Source organism: Varanus komodoensis, unplaced genomic scaffold (genome assembly GCF_004798865.1).
Source record: "Varanus komodoensis strain SLA01 unplaced genomic scaffold, ASM479886v1 scaffold20_1, whole genome shotgun sequence".
Classification (NCBI taxonomy): Eukaryota; Metazoa; Chordata; class Lepidosauria; order Squamata; family Varanidae; genus Varanus; species Varanus komodoensis.
In genome coordinates, this window is record NW_025335587.1 from 11,589,963 (window position 1) to 11,604,905 (window position 14,943).

The following is a 14,943-nucleotide window of genomic DNA, read 5'->3' on the forward strand; positions in this document are numbered from 1 at the left end:
CTAGCAGCTTTGAATACGTCCTGTACTGAGATGCCTGCACGAAGGGCAGCAGAAGAAGTGACGGCTCTTGTGGAATGTCCTTTTGGAGCGATAGGCAAGTCCAGTTTGGCCAGTCGATATGAAAGTTGAATTGCTTCCAGAATCCATTTTGATAGGTGTTGGGTCCTTATTGGTGTTCCTTTATCATGTTCAGTGTATTTAACAAAGGTTTCTGTATGGGACCAACAGAACACTAGGGATCTGCACCTGTTGAGGCTGTGTAGGGAGCATTTGATTGGTGTCGATGGTGCTAGAAAAAAAGCTGGCGAGACGATGTCTTGATTTAGGTGGAAAGCTGTTGCTACTTTAGGAAGAAAGGTTGTATCCGTGCGAAGAACCACCTTTTCTTTATGAAAATTGAGATATGGTCGACCCAAAGGGCACAAAGCTCACTACCCCTTCTTGCTGAAGTAATGGCGACTAAGAAAGCAGTCTTCCAAGAAAGTAGTCGGAGGTCGACAGTAGCCATAGGTTCGAATGATTTCTCGTTAAGGTCTGTAGAACCACAGAGAGGCTCCATGTCGGGACGATCAATCAGATCAGAGGTTGAAGGTTTTGTAATCCTTGTAAGAAGCGACGTATTAACTGGTGAGGGAAAACCGATGAACCCTCTGTAAGTCCTCTTATAGTGGTACGAAATGGCTGCAATATAAACTTTAATAGAGGAAGGTTTGAGGCTTCCATGAAGTAATGAGAGTAAAAATTGTAGGATGTTCTCGATTGTTGCAGCTTGAGGAGAGAAATTATTGGTAGTTTCAAAACATGTAAAGCACTTCCATTTTGCGCTGTATGATTGTTGTGCGTTTGGCCACAATGAGGACTGTAAGATAAATTGAATGTCCAGGTGCAGGATGTCAGTTCCGAGGTTATCGTCGGTACCGAAGTAGGTATCGATCCCGATGTTGTCGTTGGTACCGGGGAAGATGTTGGTGTTGCCAATCCTGAAGATAAGGACGGTACGGAGGTTGCTATATATGCAGAGGCTGGTGATGTCGGTACCGAGGAAGTTGTATACATGGGAGTCATTGGATGAGCCATGCTGTTAGCTTCAAGGATTGTAGGTCCAGATGCCGAATTGCACCTTGTTCCTGGGTGATCAGATGTGGCACATGGGGAAGATGAATGTAACTGTTCCTGGACAGTTGAAGCAGGGTGGGGAGGATAATCAGGATGCCACGAGTGTTGTCTCAGTTGATCTCTGCCAGTGTCCTTGTTATTAAGGGGATTGGTGGGTATTCATAGAATGTCTTGCCCTTCCAGGAGACCATGAGTGTGTCCCCGATAGAATTCGGACCGATACCAGCTCAGGAGCAATAGGTTCTGCATGCCGAGTTCTTGTGGGTGGCCAAGAGATCTATATCGAGTGTTCCCCACTGCTCGAAAAGATGGTGACAAGCATGACAGTCCAGCTCCCACTCATGCATCATGGATACATGTCTGCTCAGGGAATCAGCCTCCTTGTTCTTGGTACCGGTGAGGTGTGCAGCTTGTTTGTTGATCCCGTGGTCAATACACCAGTTTCAAATCCGAACAGCGAGGTGAACTAATGGGACCGATCTCATCCCTTCTTGCTTGTTGATGTAAAAAATGGTCACAACATTGTCCGATGCAATCTGTATGGTCCTTCCTTCCAAGATCACTTGGAAAGCACAGGGTGCCTTGAATACTGCCAGCAGCTCTAGGTAGTCGATGTGCCTTGTTGTCTTGAGGCGGTCCAGGTGTCTTGCGTCCAGAGTGAAGTGCAGTGTGTCCCCCATCCAGTCAGGAAAGCACTGGTGTAGAGCATCACAGTTGGTTCTTGTGACTGGACCGGCACCCCGAGTCAAGTTGGTATCGGTTGTCCACCAAGACAGAGTTTGGAGGACCGCGTGTGGGGGTTGTAGTAGCTGGTATGGTGAGTTAGTGCTCAGGATGGAAGCTGCGGCTGAACCATAGCTGGGGTGGTCTTATCCACAGCCTCGCATTCGATACCACAGAAACCACAGATGCCATATGACCAAGTACCTGCTGAATGAAGTGCATGGTGACAGTCCGTTTAGAAGTGAGGGTGTTCACGGAATGTATGAGTCTTTGAGTCCGATCCAGAGGAAGGAAGCCCATGTGCAGGTCGAGTCCCAACGTGGTCCAATGTAACTGATGACCTGGGAAGGAACAAGGCATGACTTCTTGTTATTAATTCAGAGTCCTAATTGGTCGAGCAAGGAACAAGTTGTTCTAATAGATGCTAAGAGGTCCACCTTGGAGGAGGAGACTAGGAGCCACTCATCCAGGTAAGGCTAAATTTGAATGCCCCGAAGCCTGAGATGGACATAAACTGGGGCCATACATTTAGTGAACACCCTCGGAGCAGTGGCGAGGCCAAAGGGAAGGACGTTATATTCATAGACCTCAGTACCAACTGAATCTCAAGAAGTGCCTATGAGTCGGGTGGACGTCTGTGTGGAAATAGGCGTCTTTCAAGTCCAGGGATGCGAAACAATCCTCTTTCCCGGGCAATGGAAGAATATTTTGGAGCATGGTCATCCTGAATTTCTTTGTCTTGATGAATTTATTGACTCCACGCAAGTTCAAGAAGAGGCGAACACTCCCATCTCTCTTCAGTACCATGAAGTACCTAGAGTAGAAACCATGCAGTACCTCTGAGCAACCAACTTTTCAGATGGCTCCCTTATGAAGCAGCTCAGTGACTTCTTTCAGTAGAACTGGTGAGGCTGTTGTGCAGTGGATCATCCCGAGAGGCGGCACAGTTTCAAACTTGATTTCCTATCCGTGCTCTACGATTGAAAGAACCCAATGATCAGATGTGATGGACTCCCATATGGGGAGTTGATGTTGTAGTCTGTCCCCAAAAGGGAGGGGGAGAGGTGGGTTCAGGGAAAGAGAAGTTCATGCAGCCCATCAACGCTGAGGTTTGTCCGTGTGCCTCCTGGGCTGCTGGTACCGAGGCGCTTCACCATGATGGGGGCAAGTCGGCTGCTGGTGGAAAGGCTGACATCCAGAGGAGTAACCCTGCTGGGAGGGTTGGAAGGACCAGAAATGAATCTGTTTGCTCCAAGGCCACTTATGTCGACTCTGAGCGGGTGTCTATCCCATTCTGTGGGCGGTGAGACGTGCTTTGTGGATGGAATCCAACTTGTCATCAGTCTTGTGTGGAAAAGACCAGTTCCATCAAAGGGCATGTTTTCCACCCTCTGCTTCATCTCTTGGGATAGATTACCAGCTCAAAGCCACGCATGGTGTCTGAGAGCCACTGTACCAACAAGCACCCTCAAAACACAGTCAACACAGTGCCTCACTGTTGCCAGTTGTTGCTTCCCCAATGAAGATTCTGGCTAAGTCTCTGTTCGTCAGGGAGAAATGCAGCAAGGGACTTGATCTTCTGCCAGAGGAAATACTGGTAGCCTGCCACAGTAGCCCCACAGTTGAAGATACGAAGACTGAGTTCCATGGCAAAGTAGCTCCAGCGAGACAGCAGGTCGATCTTTCTCCCCTCACAATCCGTTGGTGTGGTGTGTTCCCTGGATTAACAGCCTTGAGTTGACTTGATGACCATCGAGTTAGGCTGTGGGTGACTAAGCAGAAAGGGAATGTTCTGTTCTCTGACCCGGTACATAGACTCAAGGCACCGGGAGGTTGGATGAGGATATTTAGGTAGCTGCCATGACTCCATCATAGCCTTACACAAGGTGGAGATGAATGGCAGCGCCACTGGGACTACATCCTCCATATGAATAACATCATAGATGTTGTCCTGGTTGGGACTGACATGCTGTTGAATGTCGATCCCGAGTCCTGAGTCGAAACCAGGAGGTCAGGAGAGGTGGAGGCTTGCTCACATTCCTCCAAGTCCAATTCAGAGTGATATGGAGGGCTCGAGGAGGAAGAGTCGACAGGAGACAGGTCTGGATGAGGCATGGAGGCAGCTGAAGTGGATGGAACATCTCAGGAAGTTGCAGGAGATGGAGGTCGCTGGTGGCGTGTTGGTGGTGGTGAGTATGGGTAGCTATAAGGTGGACAGTATTCCCACGGATATGTCTGCTCATACTGTTCGGAAGCAAAGTGCCTGCATGGGGGTGGCATCCAGTATCTAGATCAGTCTCAATCAGGTGGATCAGGGTGGAGTGTAGGTGGATGCTGGGTGGCCCTTGGCGAAGCCTCTGGAGACGAATGCCCCCCTGGAGTAGGAGTTGGTGGTATAGCGGTCATGGACAGATTGCGTGGAGCGCTCGGATGGTGGAGGCGAGTGGGTAGGCAACTCACGGATTTCATCATCGGACACTGAAGTCCATGCCATTGGCTTCGGAGCTTCTGGACTGGAGTGAGGGGAGCTGGCTATGCAACGTGGGGATGACCTAAGCATCACTTGCACAGACGACTGCCGAACTCGGTACCGAGGCGCTGGGTACCGAGGTGATGGAAATGGCAGATGGGTCTTGTCGAGGCACGTGAGGGTACTTCTTGTGACAATGCTTGGGTTTGTCCTTTTTGGGATGCTTAGCTTTGGCGGTCCCCTTGGTCTCGATATGCTTTCTTTTCTCCTTTGGAGATTGAGACCGATCAGAGCCCTTGCCATCGGTACTGACACTTTCCCCTTGCAAAGGACGAAGGGGAGCACTCCTTTCAGAGGCGGGAGTAGCAGAGGAGGGAGCTGCGGTGACCTCCTTCATCGCCAGAAGAGCCTGATCCATAACATCTTCTTCAGGCGATTCTCCTGATTTTTTCAGGCTTGCCGGGTGAAGGGTTAGGGTTAGGGTTAGGGTCCATGCAGTGGCCTTCTCCAAGGCAAAGCAAACAAAGAGAATGCGGGTTGGTGGGTGACATTTTTGCCCTGCACTGAGCACACTTATGGAACGCTGCCATATTGAGAAGAATATGAAAGGATGACGAAAGAAGGGAGGCTGTATTTTTTTACAATCGGAGATAGTAGTTACGGGGGAGGAAGTGAAAATAAGGAGGATCATAGGGTCTGAAGACTAGGAGGTAAAAGTCAGGGTAAAGAGAAGTCAAAGATTAGTTAAAGACAAAAAGAGTACAATAATTTTTGGGGGTAGAGAAAAAACAAGGGTAAGCAAAGAACCCGAGGCACAGCGAACAGCGACTGCAAGCAGACTGGCAAAGGGGCTAGGACTCTGCCCATTTATACCAGGGGAAGGGGGGGGGGCAGAGTTCCTGCCAAAAACTTAAAGCTATGAAATCTTCCCGACAATAGGCACTGTGCAGGCACAGCACCCATATATGTGTGAGGCACAGAGACCATGATGAAAAAAAATGCTTGTATGCTTTTTCTGCTCCCAAACAGTGATGGCTGCATCTTTCTGAGCTTCTGTCCCACTCCAGTTTGTGCTTCCTTGATCACACACAGCATGATTTCTCTTGCAGAGCAAGGGTGCCCCTACCTCGCTGGATTCTGGCAGGATGAAGTCCTCCGCCTGCTGCAAAGCGACATGCAGACCATGCTTCCCCTGAAGACTCTCGTTGTCTTTCTGGAGCCTTGCCAGCTCCTCCGAGACGTGCTCCCTGGACTGCATCAGGACAGCCTCCAACAAACAAACAAAGGTGTAAAGTCCTGGCTTCAGAACTAGCTTGTCTGACTGAGTCACATTTCATTTGCAACAGCCCGAACATGGACAGGAGCAATAGAAATACTGGCTGTGTGAAAAGACCAGCATGTAAAATGCTTCAGGCTCTTTCCCCCACTGACTAAGACTGGGAATGGCGAGTCATTAAATAAACACACGAACAAAAGCAGAAGGGCAGTCAAATGAAACACAGAAACAGAGCGAGTTAGAAGGGGTCTCCCAGGCCATCTAGTCTGACCCCAGGCTCCAGCCGACTCCGCTCACGGCACCTTGCAAACAACCAGCTGAACCTCAGTCCCACTGCCAGAGTTTTCAGGGAGCTCACACTGCTTTGCTGTCCCACTTAACAGGTTTAACATGGAAAGCGCAGTCAATTCAGCAGATGTATCTTATGAATTCCTACAGACGTGATTCCAAAGTAACCAAGTGACAGAGATGGTAAGAAAACTCTCCTGTCTCCCTGGTTTTCAGCAAGGCAGTTAGAACTCCGGCAACACTCATGGGCCGGTCCTATAAGGTGGCAGCATCCAATGGAGTTGCCCCTGCTGGAGGGACACGTTCCCCCTTGTTTAAAGATGGCGGTAGCAAAGACACCTCTGCTTGGCCCAACAGTGTGGGGAAGTCAGAGGCCCATCTCAAAGACATGCGCTCCAGTATGTCCTTCTAGACCAAGGCAGCCTGAGCGGGCGGGTGGTGGCCCTTGCAACTCCAAAGACATCAGGGTGACTGAGCAGGTGAGATGCGGGACTGAGAGTACGGTGACCACCTTGGAAGACAGCCAGTGGTGGAAGCCAGATCGGGGAGCATGGCCTTATTAGGCCTCCCAGTCTTCTTGGCAACTGTTGACCCCCCCCATCATGCACCCCCTGGACCACATCGAGGACCATTTGCTGACTGAACTATTCCATGGCTGAACTATGCATAGTGCCAAGTAATGGTTTCTCTCTGTTCTGAACTGTCCATCATTTCTGGGGAAGACCTGAGCCTAGTATTAGCATTCAAACATTTGTATTACACATACGGTGGCATAATCTGCTTGCATTTCTTTACCATTTGGTCTTGAACGTTTCTCTTAGCTTGAGAAAATGCCTGCTGTAGCTCACTTAGCGAGGCCTCAGACTCCTGCACTCTAAGGATGAGAGACGAGATCTGTCAAATGGAAAGAAAAAGGACGCATCAATCCAAGCATCACGGAAGCAATTGTACAACAGTGTCATTAAGCGGCATGTCACCCCTGCAGACGCTCACCCCAGGTTGCACAACTACAGCCAGCATTGTTGGATGGGGCTTGGCCAGACTGGTTCCCACCTGTCCCTCTGGCAGGGCCCCAAGAGCCCAGGAGCTCTGAAACACGGCTGCGATTATTACCAGGGTTATCTTCTAGCTGGACCACAAGCAGAGCGATGTTTCTTCACCGTTTTGAGCCTAATATTTATTTTTACTTATTTTTCGATTTATATCCTGCCTTTTTCCTACAAAGGGCTCAAGGCAGCTTACATCATTCTCCTCCTCCATCTTATCCCCACAACAACCCTGTGAGGTAGGTTGGGCTGAGAGTCTGTGACTGGCCCAAAGTCACCCAGTTGGCTCCATGGCCAAGCGGGGACTAGAACCCAGATCGTCTGAGTCCCAGTCCCATGCTCTTCACCACGACACCACACTGGCTCTCATAACCCTGGGTCCCCACATAAAGACTTCCTGAAGCAACCGCGTACAAGAATGAGTCCATTTCTAGCACACAGTGTGGAAGCTTGCCAAGAAAGTGAACAGTATGGGAACTGATCAAACGTGGGAGAAGAGGATTAAGCAGAAATGACTCAGCAAGTACAACAGGCAAGGAATCCCTTTAAAAAATGCTGTGACACTGCCTTGTGCATTTACTGCCTGTGTGGAAGCTGTCAAGTTTCTGATCACTTTCCAAGCAAACTCTGATGAACGGATTTCCAGCAGTGATTTGACTATGAAGTACATGCGTCCATCCACACAGGAGTTTCACTTCAATCATCCCACAAGCCTAAGAACCTAGGAGGAGCCCTGCTGGAAGAGACCCAGGGCCCAGCCTTCCACTCACGCAGCGGCCACTCAGCTGCCCACGGGATCCCTCACACAGGGCACAGGCATCCATGGCACACCATCCTCCCTCAAGAAGCTGTCCCGTCCCCTCCGAAAGACACCAAAGGGGTGGCCAGTGGTGCCCAGGACACACCAACGGTGGCACTCCATGCTTTTCGTTCCATGAGTGACCCTGCTGTGTTCCCTCCTTCACTGGATCATGTGCAGGTGCTTCTTTACTCTTCCACTGATGTCCCACCATGGCTCCTCTGGCTAGAAGACCAAGGCAGCTTACACAGGCCTCCTCTGCTGCCTTTCATCCTCACAACAACCTTGTGAGGTAGATTAAGTTGAAAGTCAGGTACTAACCCAAAGTCACCCAGCGAGCATCAGGGCTCAGATTTCCCAAGACCCTGTTCAACCCACTTAACACATGCACTATGATGCTTAACTTTATTTCAAAATAAAAATCCAGTTTAGTTTTAAAATACTGCTGTTAATGGAAGCTATCTTCGGAAAGGGGCTGAAACTGAGAAGAGATTGTCATCTTTGGGAGGATGCCTTTCTGGGGCTGGGGAAAGAGCACGGCATTTGTGGATTTTTTTAGGTAAGTCTCATGCCTGGCAGGGGTTTAAGAGTTTAAGTCAGATTCGTCACGAGCTAGACTCTACTAGTAATTCAGAGGCTTCTGGGGAGATAACAATGTCACCGTCTGGTCCAAAATTAATGGATGAATTTCAGTTATTGTGACCTGATGATGTGGACAAGGTGCTTGGACGAGTACATCCCACCACTTGCCTATTGGACCCTTGCCCATCTTGGCTAATTAACAATGCCAAGCATGGGATTAGGACCTGGATCTTGGAAGTGGTTAACGCTTCTCTGAGGGAGGGTCGGGTACCTGCCCCTTTAAAGGAGGTGGTAGTCCAACCGGTCCTGAAGAAAGCGTCACTGGATCCAGAGGTGGCCGCCAATTATAGACCGGTGGCCAACGTCCCATTTCTGGGCAAGGTGTTGGAACGGGTGGTGGCGGGACAACTCCAAGCACTCTTGGATGAAACTGATTATCTGGACCCATTTCAGCCCGGCTTCAGACCCAGCTACGGCACTGAATCTGCCTTGGTCGCCCTCTATGATGACCTGTGCAGGGAGAGAGACAGGGGGAGTGCGTCCCTGTTGGTCCTCCTGGACCTCTCAGCAGCTTTCGATGCCATCGACCATGGTATCCTTCTGGATAGGCTAGCGGGATTGGGGGTCGGAGGCACTGCTTTGCAGTGGTTCCGCTCCTATCTCAACGGCCGATTCCAGAAGGTGGTGCTGGGGGACTATGACTCTGCGCCATGGCAGCTATACCCTTTGCTGTTTAACGTCTACATGAAACGGCTGGGAGAGGTCATCAGGAGGTGTGGGCTGCGGAATCACCAGTACACTGATGATACCCAGCTCTATCTCTCGTTTTCCACCAATCCAGGTGAGGCAGTGGCTGTGCTGAACTGGTGCCTGGCTGAGGTAATGGGCTGGATGAGGGCCAATAAACTGAAGCTCAATCCAGACAAGACGGAGGTCCTGTTGGTTGGCGGATAGGGCTTCGGGGAAGGTGAACTGAACCTAGTCCTGAATGGGGTTGCACTCCCTCTTAGGGACAAGGTTCGCAGCTTGGGAGTGCTCCTCGACCCAGAGCTTTCACTGGAAGCTCAGGTGACAGCGGCGGCGAGGAGCACTTTCCTTCAGCTTCGGCTGATCCATCAGCTGCGCCCCTACCTGGAGTACGACTGCCTGGCAACATTGACACATGCGTTGGTGACTTCCTGACTTGACTTCTGTAACGCACTCTATGTGGGGCTACCCTTGAAGACGGTCCGGATACTTCAATTGGTTCAAAATAGATCTGCCAGGCTGCTGACGGGGACTGAATGTTATGTTCACATGACTCCAGTTCTTCGTCAGCTTCACTGGCTCCCCATTGAAGTCCGGGCCCAATTCAAGGTGTTGGTGATGACCTATAAAGCCCTTAACGGCTTGGGTCCTGGTTACCTGAAGGAGCGCTTACGTCCATACATGCCCACCTGCCCCTTGAGATCAGCAGCAGAGGCCCTTCTCTGGGAACCCTCCGTGAAGGAAATTAGGAGGGTAAGTACCAGAGGAGGGCTTTCTCTGCGGTGGCGCCCAATCTATGGAATGAGCTCCCCAGAGAGGTCCGCCTGGCACCGTCGTTATTTGTTTTTCGGCGCCAGGCGAAGACCATTTTATTCAAATGTTATTTTAATTGTTAATATTATTTATTTATTTTATTCTTTGGCCAGGGCGACTTAATTTATATTGTTAAATTATATTGTTTTATAGGATGTTATTTGTTTATGTTTGTGAGCTGCCCCAAGGCTTCGGTGAATGGGGCGGCATAGAAGTTCCCTAAATACATACATACGTTCATGATTAAGAGTCTAATAACAGTGAGGGGGTAAAATTAAGGGGAGGCTTGCTGGGACTTTCAGAAAGGGCCTTCAGCCAGAGGGAAGCCCTGCAAACCCTTTTAAGGGGTAACCCTTCATAGTAATCTGAGTGGCCATTCCAGCAAAACTATAAAGAGGGCTCTGCTTGCAGCAGCTTCACTCAATCTCACCTGCAAGCTAGTTTTGAAACTAATCCTGGCTGGAAAATGTGGGACAACTGAGTCACTAAGACGGTAACCCCATTTTTATTTGAGCCAAACTGCCTTTATACTGCACTGATTCATGTCTCCCTGAGGCTGATGTGGATGTCTGTCCCAACTGGCTACCGGCCAACACAAAGCACCCCTTGCTTGCACATGAAAGCTATGCAGAACAGTATTTGAAAAGAAAAGGAAAATTGTGGCAAAGAGTTGCATTCTGGCCCAAGCCACCTTTACCTGCTTTCCTGAGTCTTCCGTGGTTTGCTTCACGCGCTCCTCCAGCTCCTGCTTTTCTCGCAGTGTCTTCTCGAGCTGATCGTTGGCCTGCCTCAGCATCATCTGCAGCTTCTTCACCTGCGTGGTTAGGACAGAAGAGGACACCCTAAGCATCCCTGCATCCGAAAGAGCAACCGTTCGCTCTGCAGCAAAAAAACCACGTAAAGGAGGCAAGACACAGCAGGGGTGAGACATTGGGATCCCTCTGAGGATGCTCTGCTGAGAGTTTGGCCATGGCCAGCCTCTTCCCGATGCAGGAAACGATGCTAATCTTTGGGCCCAGAAGAGAATACCTATATTCCTCCCCAAAGAACTTTCTAAAACTCAGGATAAGCTTGTGAGCTGCAAGAGAAGCTGAATGAAACCAAAATACATTTTAGAGCGCTCTGAACTTTCAAAGACTTCACAGAGACCACCAGAAATTCTGATCGCACCTGGTCTGTCTGTCTTCCAGAGGGTTTGTTTACAGGACTGGGAACACTAAGATAACAACATCAAAACTCTCTTCAGCCTCCAATTTGTATACACAGTCAAGGGGTGATTCAGAGGCAACACAAACTGAAATTCAACTCCAGCCATCTCTGATTGTGTAAGCAGGACTTGAAACTTAAACATGTTGTCTCCTGTCATGTCACCAGATCTGAAGAACTCATTCAGCTTCTCTGTGATATCCTTATCCTCCTTTGGCACTCCTTTAACTCCACTCATGCAGTGGTCCAACTGCCTCTCTGGCGGTTCTCTTGCTTCGGACATATTTGAAGAATTCTTCATTGTTGGCCTTGATGTTAGCAGTATACTCCTCAGAATGAGTGCGGGGGTATGTGCAAATTCATGCTCCCTGCTGTTCTCCTCTTTTGGACAAGGCTTCCATATGCAGAAGGAGGCCTTCTTTCCCCTGATGGCTTCCTTGCCCCACTTACTAATCATGCTGCTGACCTTTTAAACTGGGTGCCACCTCTCCTAACTTGTGCTATACATTCTAGCTGAACTTCAACCACTGGGGTTTTGAGTAAGACATTTCAGACAAAGCCACCTTGGTGATCTTGAATCTTGGACCTGCTACTTAGCCAACTAAGTTTGGCTTCTAGAGCATCACAATTACATTTCATAAACAGTTATGAAGACAGAACGCCAGAAAGAGTGTGGGGGCTGTCTAGTGCAATACATAAGTATTTTTAACTGCTATTTTTGCACTTGTTTATCTGGAAAATTGAACTGTTTATTAGGAGAAGGTGAAGAATTTATTTATTTATAGTGATACTCTGCTTTGATTCCCAGAATATGTATCCTTTTAGTTCTTATTCAGTATTATCTACATTAGGATCTCTTTGAATTCACTGGAGTTGGACACACTTAAAAAGAAACTTAGCTTTGGGTCAATGCTGAGTAAGCATTTGCCCCTTCTAATAATTATTGTCGTAAAGGAAAAGCCCCAGTTAAGAAGACATATTTTTCTTACACGAGCTTTGTATTTATCTCCCCCTTGTCTTTCTGAAAATAGTTTGAAGCATTTGGCAAGAAGGATTTTCTGTCTGCTGGAACACACATCCGGACATACTCTTTTCCTCACAAACAGCTTCCTCTGAGCCCCAGTTTAAAAATTTGGTAAGTGTATTTCTTGGAACTTTTGGGGGGTTTTTTTGGGGAGTTTTTTTTTTGGGGAGTTATTATTTATCTGAAAGGCAAAATATACCCTATCTGACTCCAAAGCCCTCCATCCCCAAGCGGACAGGCACACTGGGATCCTGAAGGTTTTGTCTGCCTCCTCAAGCAGGCCCAGCACCAGTCTCCCAAAATACGTAGAAAGAAAACCAGGGCATAGCAAGAACGGACTTTGATGACTCTACACCAATGCCCAGAGTATGGGAAACAAGCAACACGAACTTGAGCTCATAGTACATGAGGGCAATTGGTGAGACGATTCACATGATTGGAACTCTGCAATTGATGGATACAGCCTGTTCAAGAAAAATAGAAAGGACAAAAAGGGAGGTGGAGTTGCACTATATATGAGAGACACATATATCTGTACAGAAATTTAAGAACTTAGAAGCCCCATTGAAAGCATCTGGCTAAATTTAAAGGGAGCAAAAATAAGAAAAACATAGTTGTTGCAATATATTACTGTCCACCCAGTCAAAAATAGGACAAGGTTGCAACCTTCAAAAAGCAACTTGCCAGCATTTCCAAGAGGAATGAAGTAGTCATTATGGGGGACTTTAGTTTCCCTGATAAATTCTGCCAAGCATGGCCTCTCCAAGAGACTCCTGTCATGTGTTGCCAACAACTTTCTCCAGCAGAAAGTAGAGGAAGGTACGAGAGGATCAGCTATCCTCAATTTAATACTAATAGGGATAGCCTTCTAAAGAGCTGCTCTTTAGAAGGCCAGATCCTGAAGATGAAACTCAAATACTTTGGTCACCTAATGAGAAGGAAGGACTCCCTGGAGAAGAGCCTGATGCTGGAAACAATTGAGGGCAAAAGGAGAAGGGGACGGCAGAGGGTGAGGTGGCTGGATGGGGTCACTGGGACGGTGGGTGTGGGCTTGGGTGGACTCCGGGGGATGGTGGAAGACAGGAAGGCGTGGAGGAATGTTGTCCATGGGGTTGTGATGGGTCGGACACGACTTCGCGACTAACAACAACAACAACTACAAGGGATGGCCTGGTAGACAAAATAACATCCATGTGAAGTCTGGGGGAAAGTGACCATGTGATGTTTGAATTCTCAATTATGAAGGAGACAAAGGGGAACTGGAGCCAAACAAGCATCCTGGACTTCAAGAAAGCCGACTTTAACGAACTCAGAAAAATGATAAGCGAAGTGCCATGGCAACACACCCTTAGGGGGAAAGGTGTCCAAGAGGGATGGGAAATCTTGAAAAAGAAGATTCTTGAAGCACAACTACAAACAATTCCATCAAGAAGAAAGTGTAGAAGACAGCAGAGAAGCCCACGTGGCTCCACAAAGGATTAAGTGACAGCCTGAAAAAAAAAAAAAAAAAGAACATGTACAGGAAGTGGAAGCAGGGCCAGGCCACGAAAGAAGAATATAAACAAATAGCAAGGGATTGCAGAAATTGCATCAGGAAGGCTAAAGCAGAAAATGAACTAAGAATAGCAAGGGATGCTAAGCACAACAAGAAAGTCTTCTTCAGATACATCCAGAACAAAAGACATGAGAAAGAGAAGGGTGTCCAGCTACTCAAAGTGGAAGGCAGAGTCGTAACAGCTGGCAAAGAAAAGGCAGAGGCGCTCAATTCCTACTTGGCTTCAGTCTTCTCCCACAAGGAAATCTGCAATCAAGAGGAAGTTCAAGCAGGATGTAAGAGATGGCAGCCCAAGATTGACAGACAAATGGTCAAGGAATACCTAGGTGGAATAAACACTTTCAAATCTCCAGGGCCCAATGAACTCCATCCCAGAATCATAAAAGAGCTAGCAGAGGAACTCTCAGAACCACTGGCTAGTATAAAGATAATTCCTAGATAAATCTTGGAATACAGGAGAAGTGCCAGATGACTGGGGAAGGACTAATGTTGTCCCTTTCCTCAAAAATGGGAAAAAAGATGAACCTGGGAACTATAGACCAGTTAGTCTGGAAAAATTCTGGAGCAAATTATTAAAAAATCCATCTGCAAGCATCTTGAAGAAAATGCAGTGTTTAACAGAAGCCAGCATGAATTTATCAAAAATAAATCCTGTCAGACTAATTTAATCTCATTTTTTTTGACTGGGTAACCTCCCAAATGGACAAAGGGAATACTGTGGATATAATCTACCTAGAATTTAGCAAAGCTTTTGACATAGTGCCACACGACATTCTGATAAGCAAATTAGCAAAAACTGGACAAGATGAAAAAACTATTAGGTGGATCCAAAATTGGCTGCTAAATCGGTCACAAAGAGTGCTCATTAATGGCACCTTCTCAAATTGGATGGAGGTAACTCATGGGGTGCCACAGTGTTCAGTCCTGGGCCCAGTGCTCTTCAAAATCTTTATTAATGGTTTAGATGAGGAAGTAAAAGGAAAGATAATCAAATTTGCAGATGATACAAAAATGGGGCGGAATGGCAAACACCCTAGAAGCCAGAATGAAGATCCAGGGAGATCTTGAGAAACGTGAACACTGGGCTGAAACCAACAGAATGAAATTCAGTAAGGTCAAGTGCCAAGTCCTCCACCTAGGAAAAAGAAACCAAAGGCTTCGATACAAGATGGGGAATATGTGGCTCAGCAGAACTGAACAAGAAAAAGATCTTGGAGTAATTGTGGACAATACGCTAAACATGAGCCAACTATGTGACGCAGTCGCCAAAAGGCAAATGCTATTTTGGGATGCATTAA

General features: G+C 47.9%; 1 protein-coding gene across 7 annotated transcripts in view; it reads right to left on the reverse strand.

The window, feature by feature from the left end:
- The window catches only part of RABEP1 (rabaptin, RAB GTPase binding effector protein 1), a 72,819-nt gene that overhangs the window by 6,441 nt on the left and 51,435 nt on the right, over positions 1-14,943 (reverse strand). For 5 of the 7 annotated variants that reach the window (XM_044429798.1, XM_044429797.1, XM_044429794.1 and 2 more), the window contains exons 11-13: positions 10,558-10,674; positions 6,669-6,767; positions 5,436-5,579 (exon numbers count right to left, since the gene is read on the reverse strand). In XM_044429798.1, the coding sequence (XP_044285733.1) occupies positions 5,436-5,579; positions 6,669-6,767; positions 10,558-10,674 (360 nt within the window). The remainder of the gene's footprint in view (positions 1-5,435; positions 5,580-6,668; positions 6,768-10,557; positions 10,675-14,943) is intronic. The other 2 variants (XM_044429799.1, XM_044429795.1) reach the window with 1 other exon arrangement.